At 43.6% G+C, this 26,124-nt stretch overlaps 1 protein-coding gene across 1 annotated transcript in view; it reads right to left on the minus strand.

The window, feature by feature from the left end:
- The window catches only part of LOC309568497 (cell adhesion molecule CEACAM19-like), a 52,533-nt gene extending 36,345 nt beyond the window's left edge, over nt 1-16,188 (minus strand). The window contains exons 1-2 of the mRNA XM_082274175.1: nt 16,141-16,188; nt 4,743-5,099 (exon numbers count right to left, since the gene is read on the minus strand). Coding sequence (XP_082130301.1) covers nt 4,743-5,099; nt 16,141-16,162 — 379 coding nt within the window. The 5' untranslated portion in view covers nt 16,163-16,188. The remainder of the gene's footprint in view (nt 1-4,742; nt 5,100-16,140) is intronic.
- Between the last annotated feature and the right edge of the window lie 9,936 nt (nt 16,189-26,124).

The following is a 26,124-nucleotide window of genomic DNA, read 5'->3' on the forward strand; positions in this document are numbered from 1 at the left end:
TGCTTCATGCAGGTGTAAAACATTGAGAGCAGCTTCATGCAGGTGTAAAACATTGAGAGCAGCTGAGCCAAAAGACCAGGAGACTGAGACTGCCTCTCACTGCATCCCCAGCACACCTCCGGTCTTACAAACACTGCTGCATCCCCAGCACACCTCTGGTCCTAACAAACACTGCTGTAGCCTCAGCATTCCTCTGGCTCAACCTTTTTTAATACAAAACTAACAGCTCCTGCAAATGATCCATCCATCCTTGCTTCCATGTCTCTGGTCTCTCACTCTGGGTCAGCAAGGCAGGTGGCTTCCTTATTCATGTTTCCCTGCACTGCTTCACCCTCAATGCCCTACATCAAGTCCTCTGCAAGTTCAGGCCCCTCTCTCTCTGCAACCCCCTCCTCTCTCTCTCACACCCCCTCTTTCTCTCCCTCTCTCTAGCTCTCAACCCTCTCTTTCTTTTTCACACCTGAGACAATGATTGCCCACTAGAGAGCTCTACACTGGGCAAACAAGGGGCAAATTAGAAACTTTTAATGCCCTTTAATTTTTTTTGGGGGGGGTGGGTTACAGTTTTACATTGATCTTGGGGGGGGGGGGGGGGGGTTGTTGCCAAATACAGCTCCTCAACAAGGGCACTGGAGACCCTAGATATGCCACTGTATGTAAAGTCTGCTATTTGTTCACAATAATATAACAAACATGCATTTTTATATACACTATAACATTCTAATCAATTGTTCATTTCATCAACAGGGAAGTGTCACTGAGGAGGAGCCAGGTTGCAGCCAGGAGCCTGGGGAGCCTGTGGAGCCTGAGGAGCCTGCGGAACTCTTTCCACCACCACCTCCTCCTGCCAAACGGAGGCAAAAGAGGAAGCACGTGGATGACATCACCGACGAGTTTATCCAGGAGGCCACCATAGCCCTACGTCGGAAACCGGAGGCCAATGAGTCCTTCGGGAATATGACTGCCAAAATCCTGGATAAGGTGGACCTCAGGCAGTGTCAGTATGCCAGAAAAATTATTCTGGATGTGCTGCAAAACGCAGAAAACGGCATACTTACTGAGCACAGCCACGCATGCCAGGAGCACCCGTGCCCTCCACCTCCACCTCCACCTCCACAACACCCACCACCTCGCCAAATGCCACATGGCCAGTGGCAATATGGCCAGCAGGATCCAAACCTGCCCTCATGGCAACCTGATTTCAGTTACCAGCAACTTTAATTTTTGTAACCCCCTATTATTTATTTTACCCCTGTTTGCCAGTTTCTAGTTTAATTTTGTCCAAATGGACCTTTTTTATGTTTAGTTATACGGAAAGTATTGATGTTTGCTTTGTTTTTTTTTTTGCTGAGATCCAAAAAATAAAGAAAATTTAAAATAAAAAATGGCCTATCTGAATTTGTTAACATGTTTAATATTGTGCATAACCTGAAAAATATGTTTTAGACATTAATTCATAAAAGAATAAAGGGTCATATCAATAGTTAGATCTTTGGTGTGAAAATACAAAAATAATGGTGAAGAGTTCAAATTATTTAATTCTAAAATTTGATAGAACAGATAGAATAGACAAACATTATCTTCATCATAACAGAACACATGCCTTTTTATTAGAAAAGTATGGCATTATGAGCAGCATCTTCCTTCTTCTCACATTTATCAAGATGAGCATGTGCTCCGCATTTCACCTATTTCTTGGACTTCCGCGAGCCGAAAGTTCTTTCTGAATAAAATGTTGAGTTTACTAGAGAAAATTCTTCCGGGAACTCATTTGGTTTGATCATGCGTGTTGGGATTTGTAGCTGTGTGTCGGCAGAATTGTGTACTGACAGGCGAACAATCGTCCGTTCTGGTGTCGGCATACAAATATTTTCATGTTTGCAAGAAAGACTTTTGTCCGCGGATTGTGCGCAGACATCTGTCGGAGGCACCATACTAACACGCGTACAATCGGCAGATCCTTCGTCCACCGACGTTTGTATGCCGACGATCGGTACGTGTGTACGGGCCTTAAGGCTCCATGTACACGGGACGTTGTTAAAAGTCCCTTTGAATGCTGGAATTTTTAGGACGTTTGAAACGTCCGTTCGGTCGCGTTTGTACCCGCGTTTAGCGGGCGTTTAGCAGCGTTTGCGGGCGTTTGTTTTTAGAAGCGTTCCTAGAAGTCAAAAAAATTATTCTCCTTTAAAATGGAAAAACGCGAACGCTAAACGCGGGTCATCGCGTTCGGACGCGTTTGTGCGTTTGAAACGCCGGGAAACACACGTTCGAACGCAAATAATTGCGTTCTAAAAACAGTCCCTGAACGCAACTGCCTGCAAATGACTGTAAACGACCTGGTGTACATGGACAGATAAGATAAAATGTAGATGGGTTCAGGGGCTTCTGAAAAAAAACGCCCAACTGCTCCTAAACGGCCATTTCCAGCGTCCCGTGTACATGGAGCCTTAGACCTTCCCTCTCCTGGGGCTAAACCCCATTCATTTAGTCGAGTGGCAGAAGATCTTTGAAGGACTTACAAAGGTATTTGTAGGTACCACAAAGTTCCTGCACTTCAGATGTGTTGCTAGCTTATGAACATTTTAGGCCATATTAAGTTCCCTTTATTCAAACCTTTAGGGGGAATACATGGCTGCTTTTATTTCTACCTGTACTATGGTCATGATTAAAAAAAATATTTAAACTGTTTTATTTTTAAATAGTTATATATAAAATATTGCATATTAATTAATTGTATTTTCATTTCAAGTCAGTAAGTGGAGCTCTCATCTCCTTTTCACATTTTCACTGCTTTGGAAAATCAAAAGCTGCTGTTTACAGAGCTCAATAGCTCAAGCTACTATTAACTTGTGTCTCTTTTTTTCCTGTATACAGATGTTACATCTGAAGTCATAATTAAGGAGAATGATTTGAATTGTTTAACCACTTGCCGACTGCCTAACGCCGATCTACGTCGGCAGTCAGCCCCTCACAGGCAAAGTGACGTAGGGCTACGTCACTAGCTTGTGAGGGTCTAGGGAGCGAGCGCGCGCCCCCGGAGGCGCGCTCCCGCTCCCGCGTGGTCACGGACCCCCCCGTGCGTGTGACCGGCGGACCCGATGTCCGCCGGTCACTCGGCGATCGGCGGGGGAGAGGGAGAATGTCAGGCAGCTTGTGTAAACAAGCCACCTGTCATTCTCCTTGCTGTTAGGATACTGATCACTCGGATCTAGTATGTAGATCCGTTGATCAGTGTCCATACAGCTCAAGCCCCAGCCAATCACAGTAGAAAGCACGCCCCTAGGGATACACACAGCCCCTCCCTCCCAAATAAAGTTAACCCCTTCACTACCAGTGTATTTTTACAGTAACAGTGCATATATATAGCACTGATTACTGTAGAAATGTCACTGGTAACCCCAAAAGTGTCAAAAATGTCAGTCAAGGGCCAGATCTGTCCGCCGCAATGTCGCAGTACCGCAAAAAAAATTGCAGATCGCCGCCATTACACGTTAAAAAAAAAACAACAAAAATGACAGAAATCTTTCCCTTTGTTAGTAAACGCGATAACTTTTGCGCAAACCAATCAAAATACGCTTTTTGCGATTTTTTTTACCAAACATAGGTAGCATAAAACAAATTGGCCGAAAAAGTAAAAAAATTTTGATTTTTAAATTTTTTTTTGGGGGAATTTCATATAAAAAAATGTGAAAAATATTGCTATTTTTGCAAAATTGACGCTCTTTTTTTGTTTATAGCGCGTGATCAAAAAATCGCACAGGTGATCAAATACCACCAAAAGAAAGCTCTGTTTGTGGGAAAAAAAGGACGCCAAATTCGTTTAGGTACAGCATCGCACGACCGCGCAATTGTCCGTTAAAGTCACGCAGTGCCGAATCGCAAAATACCCCCTGGTCGGAATGGGGGTAAAATCTTCCGGGGCTTAAGTGGTTAATGGGTTTTCTTTCTCTGTAGAAAACCCATAACGCTCGGTGAATCCTCTGTCATGGGTGCACCCTGTACAATAGGAATTTTACATCTATGAAAATATAAATCCTAAACTTACGTTTAAATGTTTATAAACTTAAAAAAAAAAAAAAAAGTAAAAAAAGAACTAAAACAATAAAATCAGGCGATAGGAGGAGATAGCACACAGATAAGCAGCTGCGGTGACCAACCTCCTCCACAGGAAACGCTGCCACAAGAACAGTTATTACCAGACAGCATTTCCTGATGACCTGATGCAGAAACCAGACAGAGTCAGCTTAAAAAAAAACGCATATGCTGGGACACAACCTTATTTCTACACATTTACCTGTTGGGTCTCTTTTAAAATACTGTAAGTGCAGAAAAATGTTTGTTGTCCTGCCAAAAATTTGAGGAAAAAGCAAACTTCCCGCAGTTGACAACGCTGCCTCTGCTTGCACTAAGTAGTGGTGTCTGTGAGTTTTCTTTCATGTTCTACAAAACCCCTCTTCCTCTTCCTTTCACCATAAGTGGGAGGTGTTCTGTAGTAAAGGGGAACTCCGTTCTGTTGTTACAGCATTTTTAGAGACAAAACATGTGAAAATACGCATTGATTGCAGTGATGCGCAAGAGGACATTAATTGATGCCCTCCCAGAACTAGCCGGCCACGCTGTAGCCATCTTTTGGCTATAGTGCCATCAGCAAGTGGTTAAATATGTTTTTATTGGGTTCATATGTACATTTTAAACGCCGCTCACAAATGTTGAGACTGATTAATAATAGAAATCATACCCACCATGGACCTGCAGCAATGTAGACGCTTCATCTACCATTTCCACCACATCTACTTTCACTACATAACAACCTTGGTCTGCGGATGTTAGATTGGAGATCAGTAGTGATCCATTGGGAAAAGCTGTAAGTCGATGGTGGTACATTGGTCCAATAGTTAAGGGTCCTTCTTTATTGGGCGAATATGAAAGAATATGACATGGAGTAGACTTTTCTGATCCTTTATACCAGAGGATAGACTGAATTGTCCCAGTAATTCCAGTAACACTCAGAGTGACAGATCTCTCGATGACCGGATACTGAGGGATCAGCTGAATGGTCATCACTCCACTGGACACATCCACCAACACACCGAGGAGAACTGCAAGAGTGAGATCCACGTTAGAACTAATGCTGAACTCAGGAAAGAGTGTAAAAGATATTTGATTGGTAAAAGCGAATAAAAAAAAAAGTGCGCCTCCCCCCGTGCTCTTTATGCCTCCTGTGATATGAATGTCACATATCCCTGGAGGCATAGCCCTTCATTCACAAAAGAGGAGTGGCATGCCCAGTGACACACCATTGGGAGGTGCGCCAGCCAGAGAATTTGTGCTAGGAGGGGGGATCTATGCTTAGGGGGTAAGCATGTAGAAAAGTGCTCAATGTTTTTGGGGGGGAGATTTTTTCTGACACATAATGTTCATACATCTTTGGGGGAGGGATGCAGTTTAGCATGTTTGCCCTGGGCTCTAGATGACCTTGTCCTGGCTGTCAGAATACACTTATTAGTGGCTGCAGCTAATTATCTGCAGCTCCCGATCGAGAAAACATTTCCAGGATGTCCCTTCAAAATAATTAACTTGTGTCGAGCAGGAATGGCCCCACACTGATCAAAATGTGCCCAGTTTCTGGTGAACAGTCTGAATTTCAGTGAGTGTATGGCCAGCCTAAAGCAGTTGTAAAGGTAAAAGGTCTTTTTTTTACCTTAATCCGTTCTCTGCATTAGGGTAAAACTCCTTTTACAAGCATCTCCCCCAGCCCCTGCCAATCTTGATCCAGCGCTGTCCATATCTGCAGCAGATCTTCTCCGCTCTCTCTCTTCTCACAGGAGACTTGGCAGCAGCGGGAGCCATTGGTTCCTGCTGCTGTCAGTCAAAGCCTATAAGGCACAGGTGTCAAACACAAGGCTCGTGGGCTGAATCCGGTCCTCCAGGCTATTTCATGTTGCCCTTGCACCTCTCCTGCAGCTGCTGCTTCTCCCTCATCTCTGCCCCCACCTTGTCTCAGCAGATGGCAGCAGAGAGGAGGACACAACTCCTCCTGCAGATCCTGCACCTCTCTGTGCAGCTGCAGCACCCCCTCCTCTCCGCGTCCACTGGTCTCAGCATTCAGCAGACTCTGGCAGCTGACTCCAGCTCTCCTCCAGACCCTGCAGTTGCTGCTTCCCACCTCTGCCTCCAACTTCTTCCCAGCAGCAGCACATGGTAAAGGGGATGCACTGTGATGTAAGGAAGGCTGGGGGCTCTTGACTTCTGATAGTGGTGGGCTACAGATAGAACTGGCCCTCTGAGGGCGACCATAATGCTGATGTGGCTCATGATGAAAATGAGTATGACACCCCTGCTGTAAGGAGTGAGCGGGGTGGTTCTGAGCCATGCTATGTGTGTCTATAAATGCACACAGCCTGGCTCAGGAAGTAGCCTGCACAATTGCCCCGATAGGAAATGGCTTGCTATCGGAGAAGAGGAGGAGCCAAGAGTGCTGGCCGAGGACCCCGGAAGAGGAGGTTCGGGGCCACTCTGTGCAAAACTGTTTCACAGAACAGGTAAGTATAACATTCTTGTTATTTAAAAAAAAAAAAAAGCCTTTACAATCACTTTACGTCTTTTACTCTTACTGTAGATTACAGCAAACTATAATTTCTTTGCAGACAAATATTATTTTATTAAATAGCTGTGCCATAGTTCTAATTGGCGGAGTGGTAATTATTCCTGATGAATTGGCCAAAATTTGCTCAGTGGGTTGCCCTGTCGGCCGGTTCCCTCAAATTAAAAATTAAAAAAGCCAGGCTGGAATTCGTCAATCGAACTGCACCTACATTCAATCCGAAACATAGAGTACTAAGTTATTGGTGCTGGAACCTTAAGTGACGCTTTAGGTAGGTGAAATGTAGTTTATCAATGTTGTGCTGATAGCATCCCTATGGCGCATTTGGGTAATATGTGGGTTGCTTCCATGAACTGAGGAATTACCGCATGAACCTCAAGATGTGAAGGTAGTATTTGAATCTGAAATTGAAGCGCCACACCAAAGTATTGAAGTCCAAAGTAAGATTTTATTTTAAATACTGTATATATATATATATATTGGGTACATAATCTAATGCATTTTGGGGGCCACACATCAACCCCTTTATCAGGGCTACAACATATGCAAGTGTAAAAATAAAAAAAAAGTAATTAGGCAACCATAAAATCCGCTGGATTCCAGGAGAGAATCTCTACGCTGAGATACGGACGAAGATAAATCACACTTATGTGCAGCCAGCTGACAGCCGTTAAACCCGTTACTATTACTGCAGCCATAAAGGGAGCGTCATCTTTTATCTCACTTAATGCAAAATTGTCCCAGCAACTAGTAATATTGTGGGGGCAATTATTGCACTTGTTTCTTCCAAAAAATCCCAGCAAGCAGCAAACCCGAAAGTACAGCTAGATGGACGGCTCGAGGCATAGAGCCACAGCGTCTTATGGATGTAAGGCCCCTTTCACACATACGTTCCGTTTGTCCGTTTTTCATCCATCCGTTGACAGATGAAAAACGGACATCAATGCATCTCTATGTAAAAACGGATGATAACGGATGATCATCCATTAACATCCGTTTTCATCCGCTTCCATCAATGTCCGTTTTTTGGAACGGATGCATGTCCTATTTTTCATCCATCAAAAAAAATGGATTGGACGAAAAACGGATGTAAACAGACAAACTGTCAGTTTTTCATCCGTTTTTGCATTGGCAGTGGATGTAAAAAAACAGATGAAAAACGGATGAAAAAACGGATGAAAAACTGATACATTTGACGTGACTGAACTGATGAACTGAACGGACCGTATCTGTGAAAGGGGCCTAACCTGCCGATTACTTGCTACTCAAATGTGAGTTACTATTGTTCTATTTGTAAATAAATTACTTGGAAAATACTACACCAGAAGAGCCTCTCTTGTCTGTACTCCAGACTCCAGGTAGGAGGCTACCAGGGGAGGACTGGGCCAGAGGGCAGTAGGGCAATTGCCCCCTGGGCCGCTCTGATGCCCTATAATGAACGGATGAACTGCTTCTGCCACAGACATGCCCAAAGGATTCCTGGTGAAGAGAAGTAGAAAGTCCCCACCGCTGACCTACTGAGTGCGGGATGAAGACAAGGACAAAGGGCAGGCCTCCCCCCTAAAATGGATGGTGTAAACCATGGGTGTCCAACCTTTTGGCTTTTCTGGGCCACATTGAGTGTAGAGAAATTTTCTCGGGCCGCATATAAAATATATACTATAGTTAAGGTATATAAGTAATAAAATGCCGCTGCTCCCTTCCTGCGCCGCCACGCCCCCCGCACTAATTTAACACAACTAGAGGATGATCAAATGAAATGGAATCAGTATACAGAGGTTTACTTCTTCTGAGCGATAATAAAGGAACACTCTAACCACCACTTAACTTGATCACTTCAGTGATTTAAAGTGGTCATGGTGGTAGGAGTCAGAAACACTGCACGTGCTCCCCTCTCCCCCCCTCCCCTCTGAGGCAGCCTCTGCCTACCGTTAGTTGGCAGATGCTGTGGCTGTGCCCCCGACCTGACTTCCTTCCTCCCCAGCAAAAAAAAAATTGTCAGGGGGCAGTGGGCCACATTGCCTGCGGTTCCAGGCTGCAGGTTGGACATGCCTGGTGTAAATTGTGTCTGAGCTGAGGCCAGTTCCATGCCCCACTGGAGACTCTCTTCCCCTGGCCAGTCCCAGCTCCACCCTGGTGGCCAGGTCAGGAATCTGGATTCTGCCAGTGAGCAGAGAGTACCTGGTGCGGAGCTTTAGCCTGAAATGAGGGCCAGGAAGAAGGAGAGTGGGAAGAGGCACCATGGGCCTCTGGTTTGTACTTGGCCCCTGGGCCGAATGTTGCCAGTCAGCCGCTGGATGCTACAGTCTCCATTCTGGATATACTGCAAGAGTGCCAGAGGTTTTTTCACATGCTGTATCCTTACAGCAGTAAGGTAAGGGTGTAGTACACCTGGAAGAATTTTCTTTGAGTTATTGATTCACTTTTTATATATATATATATATATATATATATATATATATATATATATATGTTTTAAAGTGCCAAGTTTTTATACATTGTGACACCCATTTACTGTTTCACCATCACCGTTTATTTTTATCTTATTTTATTATTTGTAACTATTCATGTTTTTTGGCTCATGATTCACCCGAATGGACTTTTGATCTATGTATGGTTTTTAGATAATCTAGTGTATTTATTTGTCACTCATCTACTGCCTCACCACCATTATTTATTATCTTCTAGAATTTTTATCAAATTACATTGATATAGTTTTATATATTTAATTTACTTATTTATCACCAGGATTGTAAGCACTTCATTTATATATTTGTTTTCTTCACTCATCTATTCATGTAATTTTCTTATATTTTGTTTAGATAAGCGCAGCTTCACTTTCATCTTCTTTATAAACCATAAAAGAATAAAAGGTCTCATTCATCATGAATTTCATACAAATATTCACATATACCCATACTCACTTGCATGCATTGAAAACACTTATTTGAGCTAAATATAGATACACATGTAGGCAGGTGCAGTCTATTTTCTCCACTGCAGGTGGCGCTCATTCCCAGCAGCAATGCAGTTGGAGGAGGACATCAGGAGGAATTTGGTTCATCTATGGTTTCCTGGGTCACATGGGGGGTAGCATCCATAAGGATGCTGGCACCACATGTGACTCTGGTGGCCATTTTGTGTCAGGCAGAGTCCATTTAAGACCCTTTGCTTCTGGGCTTGGAGCACATTTGGCATGTGGCTACAGTAGGTACAGCTCTCCAGTCTATCAGGGACAATGTTAAGTGACAGGAAAAGGTTCCACTCGAGTAGGGAAAGTGCAGGGATTTGCTATCCTTCCTGGGTACTGGCCAGGCTACATTCCACTCCTTGAGACAGATGCTGTCAGTACACCTGAGAATTTCTGCTAGTAATCATCCATGTTACATCCTGTGAGTGCTTCTTGTTGGGGTGCCTTCCCCATGTTTGTTGTAAATTGCCAAACTTCAATTCCAATACTGTTTTTGCTGCACCTGGTGTTTTCTGCTGCTACACTACACTACACTACACCTACCCACACACATTTCACAAAAACAAACATATTATGGGCACAAAAGTCCAGGCATTTTGGGTTTCAAACATCGCCCTTTATCAGGACTAAGACATTAAAGTGGAGTTCCACCCTATTTTTATACTTACCTCCATCTTCTCGCTCCGGGTCACCTGAAAAAGAAATGGATAATCGCATATTTTTTTTTTTTTTACTTACCTCGTAGCGAAGAAAAAATACTTACCTTACTTCCTTCTTCCTCCTTCCTCGGCCGCGGCCCGTCGTCACTTCCTGGCTCTGCAATGATTCCTGGGAGCTGGACGTCATAGCTCCCAGGAATCATTGCTCCTGCACCGGCCCCGACGTCAGTTCCGGGTCGCGCGCGTCATCCCCTTCTAAACAGCTTCTGGGCATGCCCAGAAGCTGTGGAGGGGTGACGCGCGCGACCCGGAAGTGACGTCGGGGCCGGCGCAGAGCATCGTGGGACCACAGAAGGCGGAAGAAGACGCCGAAGAGGACGCGCTGGCTTCAAGCTGCCCACATCTGAGATGGCAGCGCTGGACAAGACGTTTGCAAGGTAAGTATTTCGTCTTGCAGGTAAGTGCAACCCGGGACAGATCAGAGGCTAGCCATTGTGGAATGCACTAGCCCTGACTGTCCCGGGGGTATTAAAAAAAAAAAAAAAAAATCCAGGGTGGAACTCCGCTTTAAAAAGAAAAAAATAATAATAATTAGACAAGGATATATAGAATAAAAGATCTTGTTCATGTATTTCATACATATCTACACATACACTATGTTGTCAAAAGTTTTGGGACACCTGCCTTTACACGCACATGAACTTTAATGGCATCCCAGTCTTAGTCTGTAGGGTTCAATATTGAGTTGGCCCACCCTTTGCAGCTATAACAGCTTCAACTCTTCTGGGAAGGCTGTCCACAAGATTAAGGAGTGTGTCTGTGGAAATGACTAGTCATGTTAAAACAGGAAGGTCAAACTGTTCCCACAAAGCTGGGAACATGAAATTGTCTTGGTATGCTGATGCCTTAAGAGTTCCATTCACAAGGTTTAGGAGTGTGTCTATGGGAATGTTGGACCATTCTTCCAGAAGCGCATTTGTGAGGTCAGGCACTGATGTTAAAGAGAAAGCCTGGCTCCCAGTCTCTGCTCTAATTCCTCTCAAAGGTGTTCTATTAGGTTGAGGTCAGGACTCAGTGCAGGCCAGTCAAGTTCCTCCACCCCAACCTCGCTCATCCATGTCTTTATGGACCTTGCTTTGTGCACTGGTCCAAATCACTTGGTGGAGGAGGGATTATGGTGTGGAGTTGTTTCTCAGTGGTTGGGCTTGGCCTCTTAGTTTCAGTGAAGGGAACTTTTAAGGCATCAGCATACCAAGTCATGTTGGACAATTTCATGCTCCCAAATTTGTGGCAACAGTTTGGGGATGGCCCCTTCTTGTTCCAACATGACTGCGCACCAGTGCACAAAGCAAACCCAACTGTTGGCACAAATTTGATAGAGTCCTGACCTCAACCCGATAGAACACCTTTGGGATGAATTACAGCAGAGACAGAGAGCCAGGCCTTCTCATCCAACATCAGTACCTGACCTTACAAATGCGCCTCTGGAAGAATGGTCAAACATTCCCATAGATACACTCCTAAACCCTGTGAACAGCCTTCCCAGAAGAGTTGAATCTGTTATAGCCTCAAAAGGTGGGCTAACTCAATATTGAACCCTACAAACTAAGACTGGGATGCCATTAAAGATCATGTGTGTGTAAAGGCAGGTGTCCCAGGAGATTCCGCCTCTGTGTTTACTCCTCCCCCCCGGGACTCTCTCATTTCTCTCCTACATTTATTTATTTCCTTCTTTCTAGCTTTTTCTCTTTCCTTTTTGTTCCATGTGGCATTACTCTTTCTCATTTTCCTCGCTCTCCTCACCTGTGGACTCCCTTATGCGTTGTGCCTTGTGGTTGTGCGTCCCGAAAGATGCTATCTGAAGAAACGCTAGCCACACCATCTATCACGTTATCTGTGGGCTCAACATGTAGTCTCGAGTTTATATCCTTTCTCCCTCTTGCATTACCCAACCAGATAAATGCCCTTCTTCCACACCATCATATAATTTATGGACTGCATAGCTTAGATCACACGACTATAATTAGGTCTGATGCCCCTAGGGCTTGTATCTGTATGACTCTGTTGAGTACTAGAGATTGTCCTTACAAACTTGTGACACGTTGTGGTTATGTTGTATACTGTTCGGCTCTGCTGCTACCTATCTGTACATCTGAAAAACTGGTTACCACATCACCCAGTATCTAAATACAGGTAGCCATCTTCCCCAATGTTATAGAACAAGAAACAATCACCCTAAGGGTATGGGACTATGTCGGTGACCAAGCATCCAAACATACAATGCCAAATATTATCCATAAAAATATTTTTTATTATGTAAATCTACATTTTACATAATAAAAAATATTTTTATGGATAATATTTGACATTGTATTTTTGGATGCTTGGTCACCGACATAGTCCCATACCCTTAGGGTGATTGTTTCTTGTTCTATTTGTACATCTGGGCCTGGCCCCTGTTTTTGTGCATCTTTTTTTTTTTTTTTTGCCCAATTTATTCTGACTATATTCCTTGTACTTGTCTTTTCTCAATAAAATATTTGAAGAAGAAATTCATTAATGAGACATTTTTTTCTTTTATGCTTGTCTAATGACTTTTTTTTAGTTTAAGTCTCGGTTCACACTGATGCGATGCGGGAAGGCTGCAAATTCGCAGCCTGTTCCCGCATCGCACACGCACCCCCGGCAGTTCACACTGCCATATGCGATCCGCTGGGGGTGTCAATGTAATCTTAACGACACCCCCAGTTTGATCGCATATCGCAGTGCGATCGTGCAGTTCGCACAGGATCGGATCGCACAAGTGTGAACCGCTGTGCGATCCGATCCTGATGCGGCAGCAAAAATGCCTCCTGTGCGTGTTTGCTGCGGGTGCGATGCAAATTTAGCCATACAAACTGTATGGCTAAACTCGCACCGCACAGCTGATCGCATGTCATGTCGGAGCAGTGCGCTCCGACATGACATGTGAACCCCGCACACGCAGTAGTGTGAACTGGGGCTTACACTTGCTTGTTATGTTGTAGCCCTGATGAAGGGGTTGATGTATGGCCCCCCAAATAGATTTTGTACCCAATATATACTTGAACAAAAGAAAAAAAACCTTACTTTGGACTGTAATATTTTGGTGTGGCTCTTCCAGAGATGTATAGTAACTAAGTAGAAATACTTCACTACTGTACTTAAGTACTGAAAGGCGGTATCTGTACTTTCCTAGAGTAGAATTTTTTTCTCCTACTTCCACTTTTACTTCACTACATTTTTTCGATGATTTCAATACTTCTACTCCGATATTTTTTTTTTTTGTGTTGCATAGTTACTCGTTAAAATTATAAAAATTACCACTGCCAGAACAGTAGATGGCAGGTCTCATGAAGCTCAAAACGTGTGTATTATCAGCGCATACGAAAATAAAAGCTACTGTATGTATAAATAAAAGCTGCATTTGAAATAATAAAAAACAATATGATGTTCAAACTTTTGACTTCTTTCTTTAATAACTACATAACACAGTACTTGTACTTTTACTTTCAGTACTTGAGTAGCATTTTTTTTTTCAAAACTACTGGTACTTTTACTTTCAGTACTTGAGTAGAAAAATTAAAAAAAAAAACTTTTTACTATTACTTCTACTCAAGTCACTTTTTGATCGAGCACTTGTACTTTTACTCAAGTATGGGTTTCGAGTACTTTATACAACTCTGGGCTCTTCCATTTCAAATTTAAATACTATCCAACCAGATGCAGGCACTGATTTGGTATTTTAAAAGCTGGCGGAGTTGTCAAAATACAAAAGCTGCAGAGGGAAGTTAGTACATTCGCACTGTGTATCGTGGATGGAGGAATCTGTTTGATTTTTTTGGGCTGAGCAGAAAAAAAAAAAACGTTATGGGTATGGCCAGCTTTGCAGCATAGTTTTAGATCAGCCTTTCTCAACCTTTTCAACACAGGGAACCCCTACTAAAATCACTATATCTACAACTCATTACAGATAGGTAAAAAGACCAATGGTGTCAGTGGGAAGGCAGAAATTGTGCATTGCTCAAGGAACCCCTAACAACCTCTGAAGGAACCCGAAGGTTCCATGGAACCCTGGTTGAGAAACCCTGTTTTGGGTTAATTGACTTTTTTCCGTGAAAAAACGCTAAAAAACACATGTGCATGACTTTGGACTAGCATGAAGAATTTGGAAGAGTAACGGTAAAAAGTATTATTTTATCAAAAGTGTAGTGAATGCTTGGAACAGACTTCAGAGGTTGTAAGCCAATCAACTGTAAGTGAAATAAAATATACTTCAGATAAAATGTCAATTAAAAAAATAAACCAACTTCCAAAAAAAAGGAGCAGACTCAATGGACTAGCTTAGTCTTTCTCAATTTTTGTTAACACAGAAAAAAATTTCCAAAAATTATTTTCCAGTCTCAGGGAACCCCTAAAAAATTGGTAAATATCTGTAACTCATGATACAGTATATTGTCAGATACGCTTACTGTACAAACTAAGGAAGGTAGGTATGGACCATAAGGTGAGTACCTGGATAGAGAACTGGCTCCAGGGGAGAGTCCAGAGGGTGATGATTAATGGGGAGTACTCGGATTGGGCGGGTGTGGAAAGTGGGGTCCCCCAAGGTTCTGTCCTGGGACCAATCCTGTTTAATTTATTCATAAATTATCTAGAGGAGGGGATATCTAGTACAATCACAGTATTTGCGGATGATACTAAACTAAGCATGCCAATATCTTCTATGCAGGATGTGGAAACCTTACAAGCAGACCTGAACAAAATAACGGGGTGGGCAACTACATGGCAGATGAGGTTTAATGTTGAAAAATGTAAAGTAATGCACTTGGGGGCCAGAAACCAGAAAGCAAGCTACTCACTAGGGGGGGAACCTCTGGGTGAGTCTAGGATGGAAAAAGACTTGGGGGTACTGGTAGACAACAGGCTTGGCAGTGGCATGCAATGCCAAGCCGCCGCAAGCAAAGCCAACAGAATACTGGGATGTATAAAAAAGGGGATTCACTCCAGAAATAAAGAGATTATTCTCCCTCTCTACAAGACTCTGGTCCGGCCACATCTGGAGTATGCTGTCCAGTTCTGGGCACCGGTCCTCAGGAAGGATGTGCTGGAACTGGAAAGAGTCCAGAGAAGGGCAACAAAAATAATTAGGGGAATGGAGGACATCAGCTATGAAGAAAGACTACAAGCACTGAACCTATTCTCTCTGGAGAAGAGACGATTGAGGGGGGATATGATATCAATGTACAAATACTGTACTGGCGACCCTAGCATAAGGAACAAACTATTCAGAGCAAGGGAATAAGACACGTGGCCACTCACTAAAACTAGAGGAAAGGCGGTTTAACCTTAAAATGCGTAAGGGGTTCTTCACTGTAAGAGCAGTAAGGATGTGGAATTCTCTTCCACAAGCAGTCGTATCAGCAGGGAGCTTTGATAGTTTCAAAAAACTATTAGATGGGCACCTTAGAGACCACAACATACAGGGGTATACAATGTACGGTTAACAGCAAACACACACACATCATAGGTTGAACTGGATGGACTGATGTCTTTTTTCAACCTCACTAACTATGTAACTATGTAACTATGTAAGATGAGTGAGGGTCAGTGGGAAGAATGCTTCAAACCATGGACTAGCTTATCTATGTTTCTTGGCATAATTCTATTGTGCGGTCGTACTTGTGACAGATGAACTTTGATGCTATATGGATTTATATGCTCTGAAAAGTAATACATGTGAATCATTACTATGTAAACATGAAAAATATAATAAGAGGTTGAATCAATGGGGTCTGAAGCTGTTGTGGGATTTAACATGGATTGAAAATCCCACTGCTTAGACATGTACAGTACTCTATGTCAAGTTCTGAGAAAAAGGAACTTACCTGTAACAGCTAAACCCGTCATTGCAGTTTACTGTCTGGTCGTTTCTCTACCGGAAACTACATACAGGAGATAAATATAAAAAATAGCAGCACATGGGACGTCACACATGCAGAAACGATAGGTGGACGTGGTTACAAAGCTGTACTCATTATTTCCTATGAGTCATTCATTTATTTTGCTGGCTTTAACGTAAACCAGTTCTTTGCCCATTCTGGCTGTTCAGTGATTTACCTACTCCATTCCAAGAAGCACAAACTTACCTTCTTATCACTCTCTCGCCCCTCGGTTCAGCATGGAAACCATAGAAAATATTTGGTACTTCTAGGTATGGCAGACCAAGTGAACTAGGTACAGCAGGCAGTGAGCAAACAGAGTCCAAGTTTGGCAATAGCAAAATGTTGTGGAAATGTTCAGCAAGTACAGACAGGCCCTGCCGGGAGTCAAACCTATCCGGAGCCCCTAACAACTGTAACAGCGGTGGAACAGCAGTTTGAAGACTGAAAGATGCCGACAGCATCTGCCACGAGGTTTGTAATGCAGCGTGGCCGAATCACACCCAAACGGGAGGCTTTCTACAAGAGGTAGATGTAGTCTCTGCATTGTCTCTACTCCTCCAGAATCTTTCTCTATCTCTAACACTGTCCCTGAAAGATGGGGAACCTGTCCCTATTTTAGCCAAGCATGGGAACTAAAGTCGTAAATACACTCTGCCTGAACCAAGATGGCCACCAAAATCACATGTAGTGTCAGAATTCAACTGGATAGCTGCCCTCCTCCGGCCGAGGAAATCATAGAGGAACTAAGTTCCTCTCAACTTACTCCCCCATCTGTGGTCAAACTCTAGCTGTAGTGGAGAATACAGACGGCACCTGCCTACAACCAGGACAAGGAGTCCATAGCTGGACTTATAGTGTACACAGGGCTTTCATTTCCCTCCTGGAGGCAGAATGGCGTGATGCAAGAAGAAAAAAAAGGTATGTCGTTTATAGCTGAACTCCAGAAATCATTAAAAAAAAAAAAAACCTTGCAGTGGGTCCCCATCCACTAGTAGATAGAGGATAACTTACCTTTTTCCTTGCTCCTCCTGCCACTGGCGATCTTCTCTTCTCTCCACTGCTCTGGAGAGCAGGCCCTTAGTGTCCCTTGTCTACAGTGCAAGACTATTGGTTCTGCATTGTACTTGATGCAACTACTGGCCAGGAGTGCCTTAAAAAACAGGGTTCATGGGAGCAGTCTCACAAATGAAGGGAGCTGGCTGGACTGCGGAATAAGTCAAATATTACACCTTGCGCCCTCTGCCCCAACTTTTCTCAACTTTTTAGGAACTCTTTAAATAATTTTCAGGTCTTGGCAAGCCTCTGCTAAAACCAATGCAATGAAGGTCACAGGAAAGAATGCCCCCTACAATAGTGGTTAGAAGAAAGAATGCCCCATACATTGGAGGTCAGTTGGAAGAATGTTCCTTACGTTGGTGGTCAGTGGGAAGAATGCTCCCTATGGTGGTGGTCAGTGGGATCAATACTCCTGAAATTGGTGATCAGTAAAAAGAATGCTCTCTATGGTTGTGGTCAGTGGTAAGAATGCCCCTTACATTGATGGTCAGTGGGAAGAATGCTCCCCACATTGGTGGTCAGTGGGAAGAATGTTCCTTACATTGGTGGTCAGTGGGAAGAATGTCCCTTACATTGGTGGCCAGTGAGCAGAATGCTCCTTATGTTGATGGTTAGTGGGAAGAATGCCCCTATATTGGTGATCAGTGAAAAGAATGCTCCCTACGGTAGTGGTCAGTGGGAAAATGCACCTTACATTGGTGGTCAGTGAGAAAAATGCTCCTTACATTGGTGGTCAGTGAGAAAAATGATCCTTACATTGGTGGTCAGTAGTAAGAATATCCCTTACATTGGTGATCAGTGAGAAGAATGCTCCTTACATTGGTAGTCAGTGAGAAGAATGCCCCTTACATTGGTGGTCAGTGGGAAGAATGCCCCTTACATTGGTGGTCAGTGGGAAGAATGCCCCTTACATTGGTGGTCAGTGGGAGAAGGAGGAGGACACACTGAAGTAACTCTCTCTGAGAACCAGCCTTTTTCAAGCCTGGGCCTTGCCTGCTAGCTTGGCCCAGGAACAATGTCTGATCCTAGAAACAAATGAGGTACCGTGTAATAAGGCCCTTACCCCTGATTGCATACAATTACAAGAAGACAGAAAAAAGTGGGGCTTTGCGGGCCGGTGGGAGGAGAAGGATCACACCAAAACCAATATATAAAACTTTAACATTTTATTAATTTTATGACTAAAAAACATGGGCAATTGAACACATGTTAACATACAAACAACATGTATAAAATCAATTTCATCAGAGTCATTAAGTAGAAATACAACCCATAGAGGGAAAACCAAAGCCTGTATAGGGTGGAATGTAGGTCTCAGATGGAGGGCGGTCAATATAGGTCCCCAGCAAGCCGACGCGTTTCGCTCATGGCTTCCTCAGGGCCAGAGAGACCATGACAGACCGGTATTTCCTTTTTAATGACTCGGGGGATAAGTAGATTACGGCAGGATACAGAACCCAAGGCACATCAATAGTTCAAGGATCGTATAACGACAATCAAGGTTCACATTTATTCTCATATATGTATCGCTTTCTATATTATAGAGGGTGACAACCCATTGAAGCCAAGCGGCCGGGGGGTACGTAGCTCTATCCCAAATATCCGAAGGGTCCAATGATAAGTTCTCTAATGGCAACAATTCAAATTCCAGCTTCCTCCTCACTCAGCAAGACCGGAATAAGTACTCTTTTGGGGGATATATACCAGATGGAGACTTCAATGATTATAGCCTATACACAGTATAGCACCAGCTTCAGGCAGGTAACGACGCACCGACAGGGCCTCCTATCTTAGGGGGACAGGGGTACCAGAGTGTACCTAGCCGTCAATAATCCTTAATTGTAGCTCTTGCTGACAAGCCTGCCTGCTAATGCCTGATCCTGGGGGAGGCCCTTGGAGGGATCCCCCTCATGACACGGGGCCTAGTGAGGAGGAGGGGGAGGACCTGACTGTGGGTCCAGGCCCTGGTGAGGATGCGGATGTCTTCAGCCAGAAGATAATCAATCGTTTTAGGGTGATTGGGAGAGCTGAAGAAAAACTTAAAGTTTTGAAGGCTGAACACAAATCCTTCAGAGCCAAGTACTGCCAGGCCTGGATTAAAAATCGCACAGCCATGAAGCCTGAGCTGCAGGATTTGGAGGAAAAGGTAAAGAAGCAATCTTTATTATTGTAGTGTTTAAAGAAAAGTTTTATAATGAGAGGAGATTTTCCAGTCAGACATCAGCAAGCTCTGTGTATAGGCAGCCCCAGATAATGGATGACCCAGCTCCATCTGCCTCTGCACCTCTCCCCCCATGTCAGGGCTGGGAATCACCATCGGCAACCAGCCAGGAGGTTGAGAGTGAGCATGGAGCCCTGAGCTTCATCCAGCAGATGGAGTCACCCCTGAGAGCAGACAAGTTTGCCTTTACTGATGACCCTTCAGAAGTCCCTGAGGATGAGCAGAGGATATACAAGCCAGCCAAGCCAGTACTGGTGGTGTCACTGGCCTTAAGGGATTGCCCAGGTTCCGTAATGAGGGAGCTGTTGCATTTTTATCAATTTGGAAAGAATCCTTTTGAAGTTTAGGGATCTAGCCTAGCTCGCTTTTAATGGAAGGCTCTATGTGAGAGGGAACCTGAAGCATCGCCCTGTGGATGATCGGGATTGTCCTAGAGCAGAGTGTGTTGGTAAAGTGGAGTCTATGGACCACTTTTTGCTCCAGTGTCCCTTTAACATAGAGGTGTATAAAAGGGTGGGGAGGGCTCTAGGCACCCCCTTTCTCTATCGCATGAGTTATGCGGAGTGGGTGTATGGGGCATTCCTGACTGAGATTTTTATTTGGATGCCCTTTTTCTAGTTAGAATAGTTGTCCGTTACTTCACGTGGAATGCACGGTGCCAGATTACCCTGCGGAAGAAAGTCCTCCCTGTCGAGGTGGTGGTGTACGATATTGTGGGTGAGGTTGGGAAGATTTTGGGTCTTGAGAAGGGCAGGGAGCCTCGAGTGGTCTGGATAAGGGCGTGGAGGAATATCAGACCTGCTTTTGGTGAACTGTCCATCTCTGGGTGAAGAGCTCTTTTCCTATGCTATTTCTTTCACTCCCTTAGCTTTTGTTGATTAATATCTTAATTTGAAGAAGGGCTGCATGCATAATGGGGGTGGTTTTGTTTCTTGACCTCACAGGTTTGATGTCTGGTGTAGTGGTGTGAGCATTACTAAGATTATTTTCCCCAGTAATGACATGTTCATGATGTGAGTTTTGTTTTTACTGTAAAGCTATTCTTTGTTTGAGAGCAGAATTTGCTATATATATATATATATATATATATATATATATATATATATATATATATATATATATATACATTTTTTTTTATTATTATTTTCATGTAAATGTGTATATATTTATGTAAATTGATTTTATGCTTACTGATTGTAAGGCTTTTAATAAAAACAAATTGGGAATAATGTTCCTTATATTGGTTGTCAGTGGGAAGAATGTTCCTTACATTTGTGGTCAGTGGAAGAATGCCCCTTACATTGGTGATCAGTGGGAAGAATGGCCCTTACATTGGTGATCAGTAGGAAGAATGGCCCTTACATTGGTGATCAGTGGGAAGAATGTTCCTTACATTGGTGATCAGTGGGAAGAATGCTCCTCACATTGGTGATCAGTGGGAAGAATGGCCCTTACATTGGTGATCAGTGGGAAGAATGTTCCTTACATTGGTCATCAGTGGGAAGAATGTTCCTTACATTGGTCATCAGTGGGAAGAATGCTCCTCACATTGGTGATTAGTGGGAAGAATGGCCCTTACATTGGTGATCAGTGGGAAGAATGCTCCTTACATTGGTGATCAGTGGGAAGAATGTTCCTTACATTGGTGGTCAGTGGGAAGAATGCTCCTTACATTGGTGATCAGTGGGAAGAATGCTCCTTACATTGGTGGTCAGTGGGAAGAATCCTCCTTACATTGGTGATCAGTGGGAAGAATGCTCCTTGCATGGTGATCAGTGGGAAGAATCCTCCTTACATTGGTGATCAGTGGGAAGAATGCTCCTTACATGGTGATCAGTAGGGAGAATGCTCCTTACATTGGTGGTCAGTGGGAAGAATGTCCCTTACATTTGTGGTCAGTGGAAGAATGCCCCTTACATTGGGAGTCCATGGGAAGAATGTCCCTTACATTGGTGATCAGTGGGAAGAATGCTCCTCACATTGGTGATCAGTGGGAAGAATGGCCCTTACATTGGTGATCAGTGGGAAGAATGTTCCTTACATTGGTCATCAGTGGGAAGAATGCTCCTCACATTGGTGATTAGTGGGAAGAATGGCCCTTACATTGGTGATCAGTGGGAAGAATGTTCCTTACATTGGTCATCAGTGGGAAGAATGTTCCTTACATTGGTCATCAGTGGGAAGAATGCTCCTCACATTGGTGATTAGTGGGAAGAATGGCCCTTACATTGGTGATCAGTGGGAAGAATGCTCCTTACATTGGTGATCAGTTGGAAGAATGTTCCTTACATTGGGAGTCAGTGGGAAGAATGTTCCTTACATTGGTGATCAGTGGGAAGAATGCTCCTTACATTGGTGGTCAGTGGGAAGAATCCTCCTTACATTGGTGATCAGTGGGAAGAATGCCCCTTACATGGTGATCAGTGGGGAGAATGCTCCTTACATTGGTGGTCAGTGGGAAGAATGTCCCTTACATTGGTTGATCAGTATGAGGAATACTCCTTACATTGGGAGTCCGTGGGAAGAATGCTCCTTACATTGGTGATCAGTAGGGAGAATGCTCCTTACATTGGTGATCAGTGGGAAGAATGTTCATTACATTGGTGATCAGTGGGAGGAAAGGTTAGATTGGTTGTCAGTGAGAAGAATGGCACCCTTACAGACAGTGGGTTCAACATGATTAAGCTCTGAGGGATGGAGCAAAACACAATAGGGGCGTGGCCTGGCTGGAGCCCAGGCTGAGGTTGCCATATACCATCATTAGCGGGTTTGCTTTGATAAGCGTCTACAGGGACATCTATTTCAACACACATTGGCGTCTGGAATCGGGACAAGGTCATTTCCCAGCCAGCACTTATCAGTAGACTGAGGACTAGCACCCCTTCCTGAGCCTGAGCGGCTCGCACACAAGGTTCCTTTGGTTCACTTTAGTTTACTACCCATCAATGCATCCAAAACAAAATGCAGACACAAATAGAGAAGCCTGTCCTACAGATTAAAATGTAAATATAGCACTTTTTTGTTTGTTTTTGGATAGAGTGGGGAGGGATGAAAACCCCTGTCTAGTTTTTATTATTTGGGAAAGTGGATAAGTAGCTCTGGAACCCTGAGGTTTCTTGATATGTTTATTTTACAGTAGTGCCCTAACTGTGGCCCAACACACTTACCTAAAAATGTTGAGTCTTTTTAAAGTTTTTGTTAAAAATGCGTTTACACTTAACGAACACATGCGGCCAGAGAAAATGTAACAGTGTCTCTTTACTGGAATTTTAGAAGTTTTCCCAAAGAAAAGTCTCCCACTCTTTACAATCACGCCTCATTCATGTCCTCAGTTTTCGGTAACACCTATTTTTGTGAGCAACTATTTTCAAGGATTAGGCACGTGAAGGGCAAAATTGGAACCAAAATATCTGATGAACACCTTGAGAATTTATTGAGAATTGCTACGACATCCATCCAACCAGATATTGATATGTTAGTTTGTAAAAAAAACTGTCAAATATTGCACTAGTTTTATGTTGCCCTCTACAAAAAAAAAGAAGTTTTATTACTCGGATAGATACATTATCTCTCTCAGTTAACTTGTGATCTGCCCGACTATTTCTGCTCATCAGCTATCCTTATTGTTAGTGTATTTTATATGTGGCCCATGACAAATTCCTCTTTTTTGAATGTGGCCCAGGAAGGTCAAAAAGGTTGGACACCCCTGTTTTACATTATTATCATCCAATTAAATTGCGCTGGTGCATATACAGAGAATGTGAATATTGGGCTGGCAGCTTCTGCATACTGAAGGGTTCCTGTTATCACCTATTGTAATAGAGCAGTGTTTCTCAAACTTTTTACAGTCGAGGCACCCTTTAAAATTATGGACAATCTCAAGGCACCCCATTCTAAAATGTAAAAAACTATTCTAATAGGTTTACATAATGCGGCAGCATCGACACGTAGGACACCCATCAATAGAGGTGACTTATTCTTCCAAAGCAAATACACTTTTGCACACTGGTACCGACTAGTATTCCAGTGGTTCTCCTCTCCCTCAGTTTCTCTCCATCACTCAGCTAATGTGACCCCAGTGTTGACGGAGAGGGGCCGGGGAGGGTCAAACAAGGAGACTGTGCAGGCGTTCAACACCCTTCTTATCAAACACTGATGACATCACTGGTTGTTAGGATAACGGTGGCTGGAAGGTTGAAATGGTGCACAATAAAAACCCGTGGCTTTGTGTAACTAAAAGGCAGTCTTGATCCACCTGCTGGCTTGTATACATTTTTGGGCAATTTTAGGCATTTTGCCAAGGCACCCCTAAAGAAACCTCAAGGCACCCCAGGGTGCCTAGGCACCCTGGTTGAAAAAGGCTTTAATAGAGAGAAGTTGATAATTGAAGCGCCACGCTAACAAGTACAACACACATATAAGTTTATTCATGCTATCTTTAAAATTCAATGCGTTTCAGGGACTATAACTCAACACCCTTCATCAGTGAGGGAAAACCCAACATTTTGAGTTGTTAGCAGAACCAAAAAACAAAGGCAAATAATCTATCAGGGACACTTGTTCTGGAGACAACTTTTTAAGGGGAGATTTTCCTCACTTGGGCATCTGGGCACCACTGGGATTACATGTTGTTTTTTCATACCAGAGTATAACTTGAGTATACAACTAGAAGGGTTGGCCCAAGGACCCTACAGAATATGTGTAACTACACCAAAGTTCAGGGCCCCAGGTGCATTCACCAAAATGTACATGGTATGCACAAGATAACAAACTTACCTCCTAGTGTGCCGTTCTCCGGTGATGTTCCATCGTCACCACTGACTTTCTCAGATCCTACTTCTGGCATGTTCTCGTCACCTCTGACTTTTTAGATCCTACTTCTGGCATGTTCTCGTCACCTCTTACTTTTTGGATCCTACTTCTGGCATGTTCTCGTCACCACTGACTTTTTCTCAGATCCTTCTTCTGGCATGTTCTCATCACCTCTGCTTTTTGGATCCTACTTCTGGCATGTTCTCGTCACCTCTGACTTTTTGGATCCTACTTCTGGCATGTTCTCGTCACCTCTTACTTTTTGGATCCTACTTCTGGCATGTTCTCGTCACCTCTGACTTTTTAGATCCTACTTCTGGCATGTTCTCGTCACCTCTGACTTTTTGGATCCTACTTCTGGCATGTTCTCGTCACCTCTTACTTTTTGGATCCTACTTCTGGCATGTTCTCATCACCTCTGACTTTTTAGATCCTATTTCTGGCATGTTATCGTCACCTCTGACTTTTTGGATCCTACTTCTGGCATGTTCTCCTCACCACTGACTTTTTCTCAGATCCTACTTCTGCCATGTTTTCGTCACCTCTGACTTTTTAGATCCTACTTCTGGCATGTTCTCGTCACCTCTGACTTTTTAGATCCTACTTCTGGCATGTTCTCTTGTTTCTTTAGCCTTTGGGCGATCATTGATGATGTAACACCATCTTCACCACTGCCATTTTCTCAGATTCTTCTTCCAGCATGAGCTCTTGTTTCTTCAGCCATTGGATGGCCATTGATGATGTAACACAGGTGCTGATCCTTGCTTCTTCTCTCAGGGTCTTACAGATGCCAGGAGTGTACAGTGCTCTGGCATTGCGGGAAATGCACAATTTGCAGAATTAACAAGATTTTTTCTGCAGAAGAGGCATACAAAAAAGTTGATTTTATTAAAGACAACTGGGCTGTTCAGTTTGCAAGAGATTTTTACCAAGCCTAGTCAATATTGTAAAAATGGAATTTACAAAGAATTTCCAATCAGGTGCAAGTAAAATTAACAAAAAAGTTTTTTTTCTTGCACCTGGTTGCATGCATGATAGCAATCAGCACAGCTAAGTGAAAATTCCCTAAGCTAAGTGAACAACCTAATCAAACCCCATGGTGTCTTCTACCAAAAAGCTCTTAGCCGCTAATTTTTAGGTTCTGCTTTAAATTGGGAACATAGGCGTGTGCAGGAGGTGTGTCGGATGTGCCTGAGCACACCCTAATAACCCTGTGAGCATTAACATTATCACCACTGCCAGAGCTTCAGGGGTTGCACGGTTCACAATGACTACTCCTCCCATGCTCCAAGGGTGCCTGTGATGGCTCCCTCTCACATTGGGTTTGGGGGGAGGCCATTACAAGAATTTATCCCCTATATGGCTCTTCATGCAGTAGCTGAAACCCCGCATCTCCTCCTTTCCCTCCCACAGCTTTCAGATGCTGCATAGAGAACCATACAGGAGATTGGTTCTTGTAATTGCACCCCCTCCTGTGCTCGGGTTCCCCCTGTGTGCCCCCTGCAGCGCTGCCAGCTTCCCTCTTTTCCTCTCCTGCAGGCTGCTGAAGGCACACAGAGGAATCTTCAGAATGGAGAGCAGAGAAGGGGACAGTAAATATATAATTTACTGTTCCATTCCTATTCTGAATGAGGTACTGATCAGTTACTGGGTTCACCCATACCTGTTTAGTTTATGAATGAACAGGAAGGTTGCACAGAGCTCTTCCTGTTCATTCATTTTGTGCAGCTGAGGCTGCCGAATAGAACTGGGCAATGTGTTTTCCCGTCTCAAAAGTGACACCCCCTGATATTTCACCAAAGCCCCCCCCCCCCCCCAAAAGAAAAAAAAACACTGTG

This window comes from Pelophylax lessonae (assembly GCF_965119305.1).
Source record: "Pelophylax lessonae genome assembly, chromosome: 12".
NCBI classification, from domain to species: Eukaryota; Metazoa; Chordata; class Amphibia; order Anura; family Ranidae; genus Pelophylax; species Pelophylax lessonae.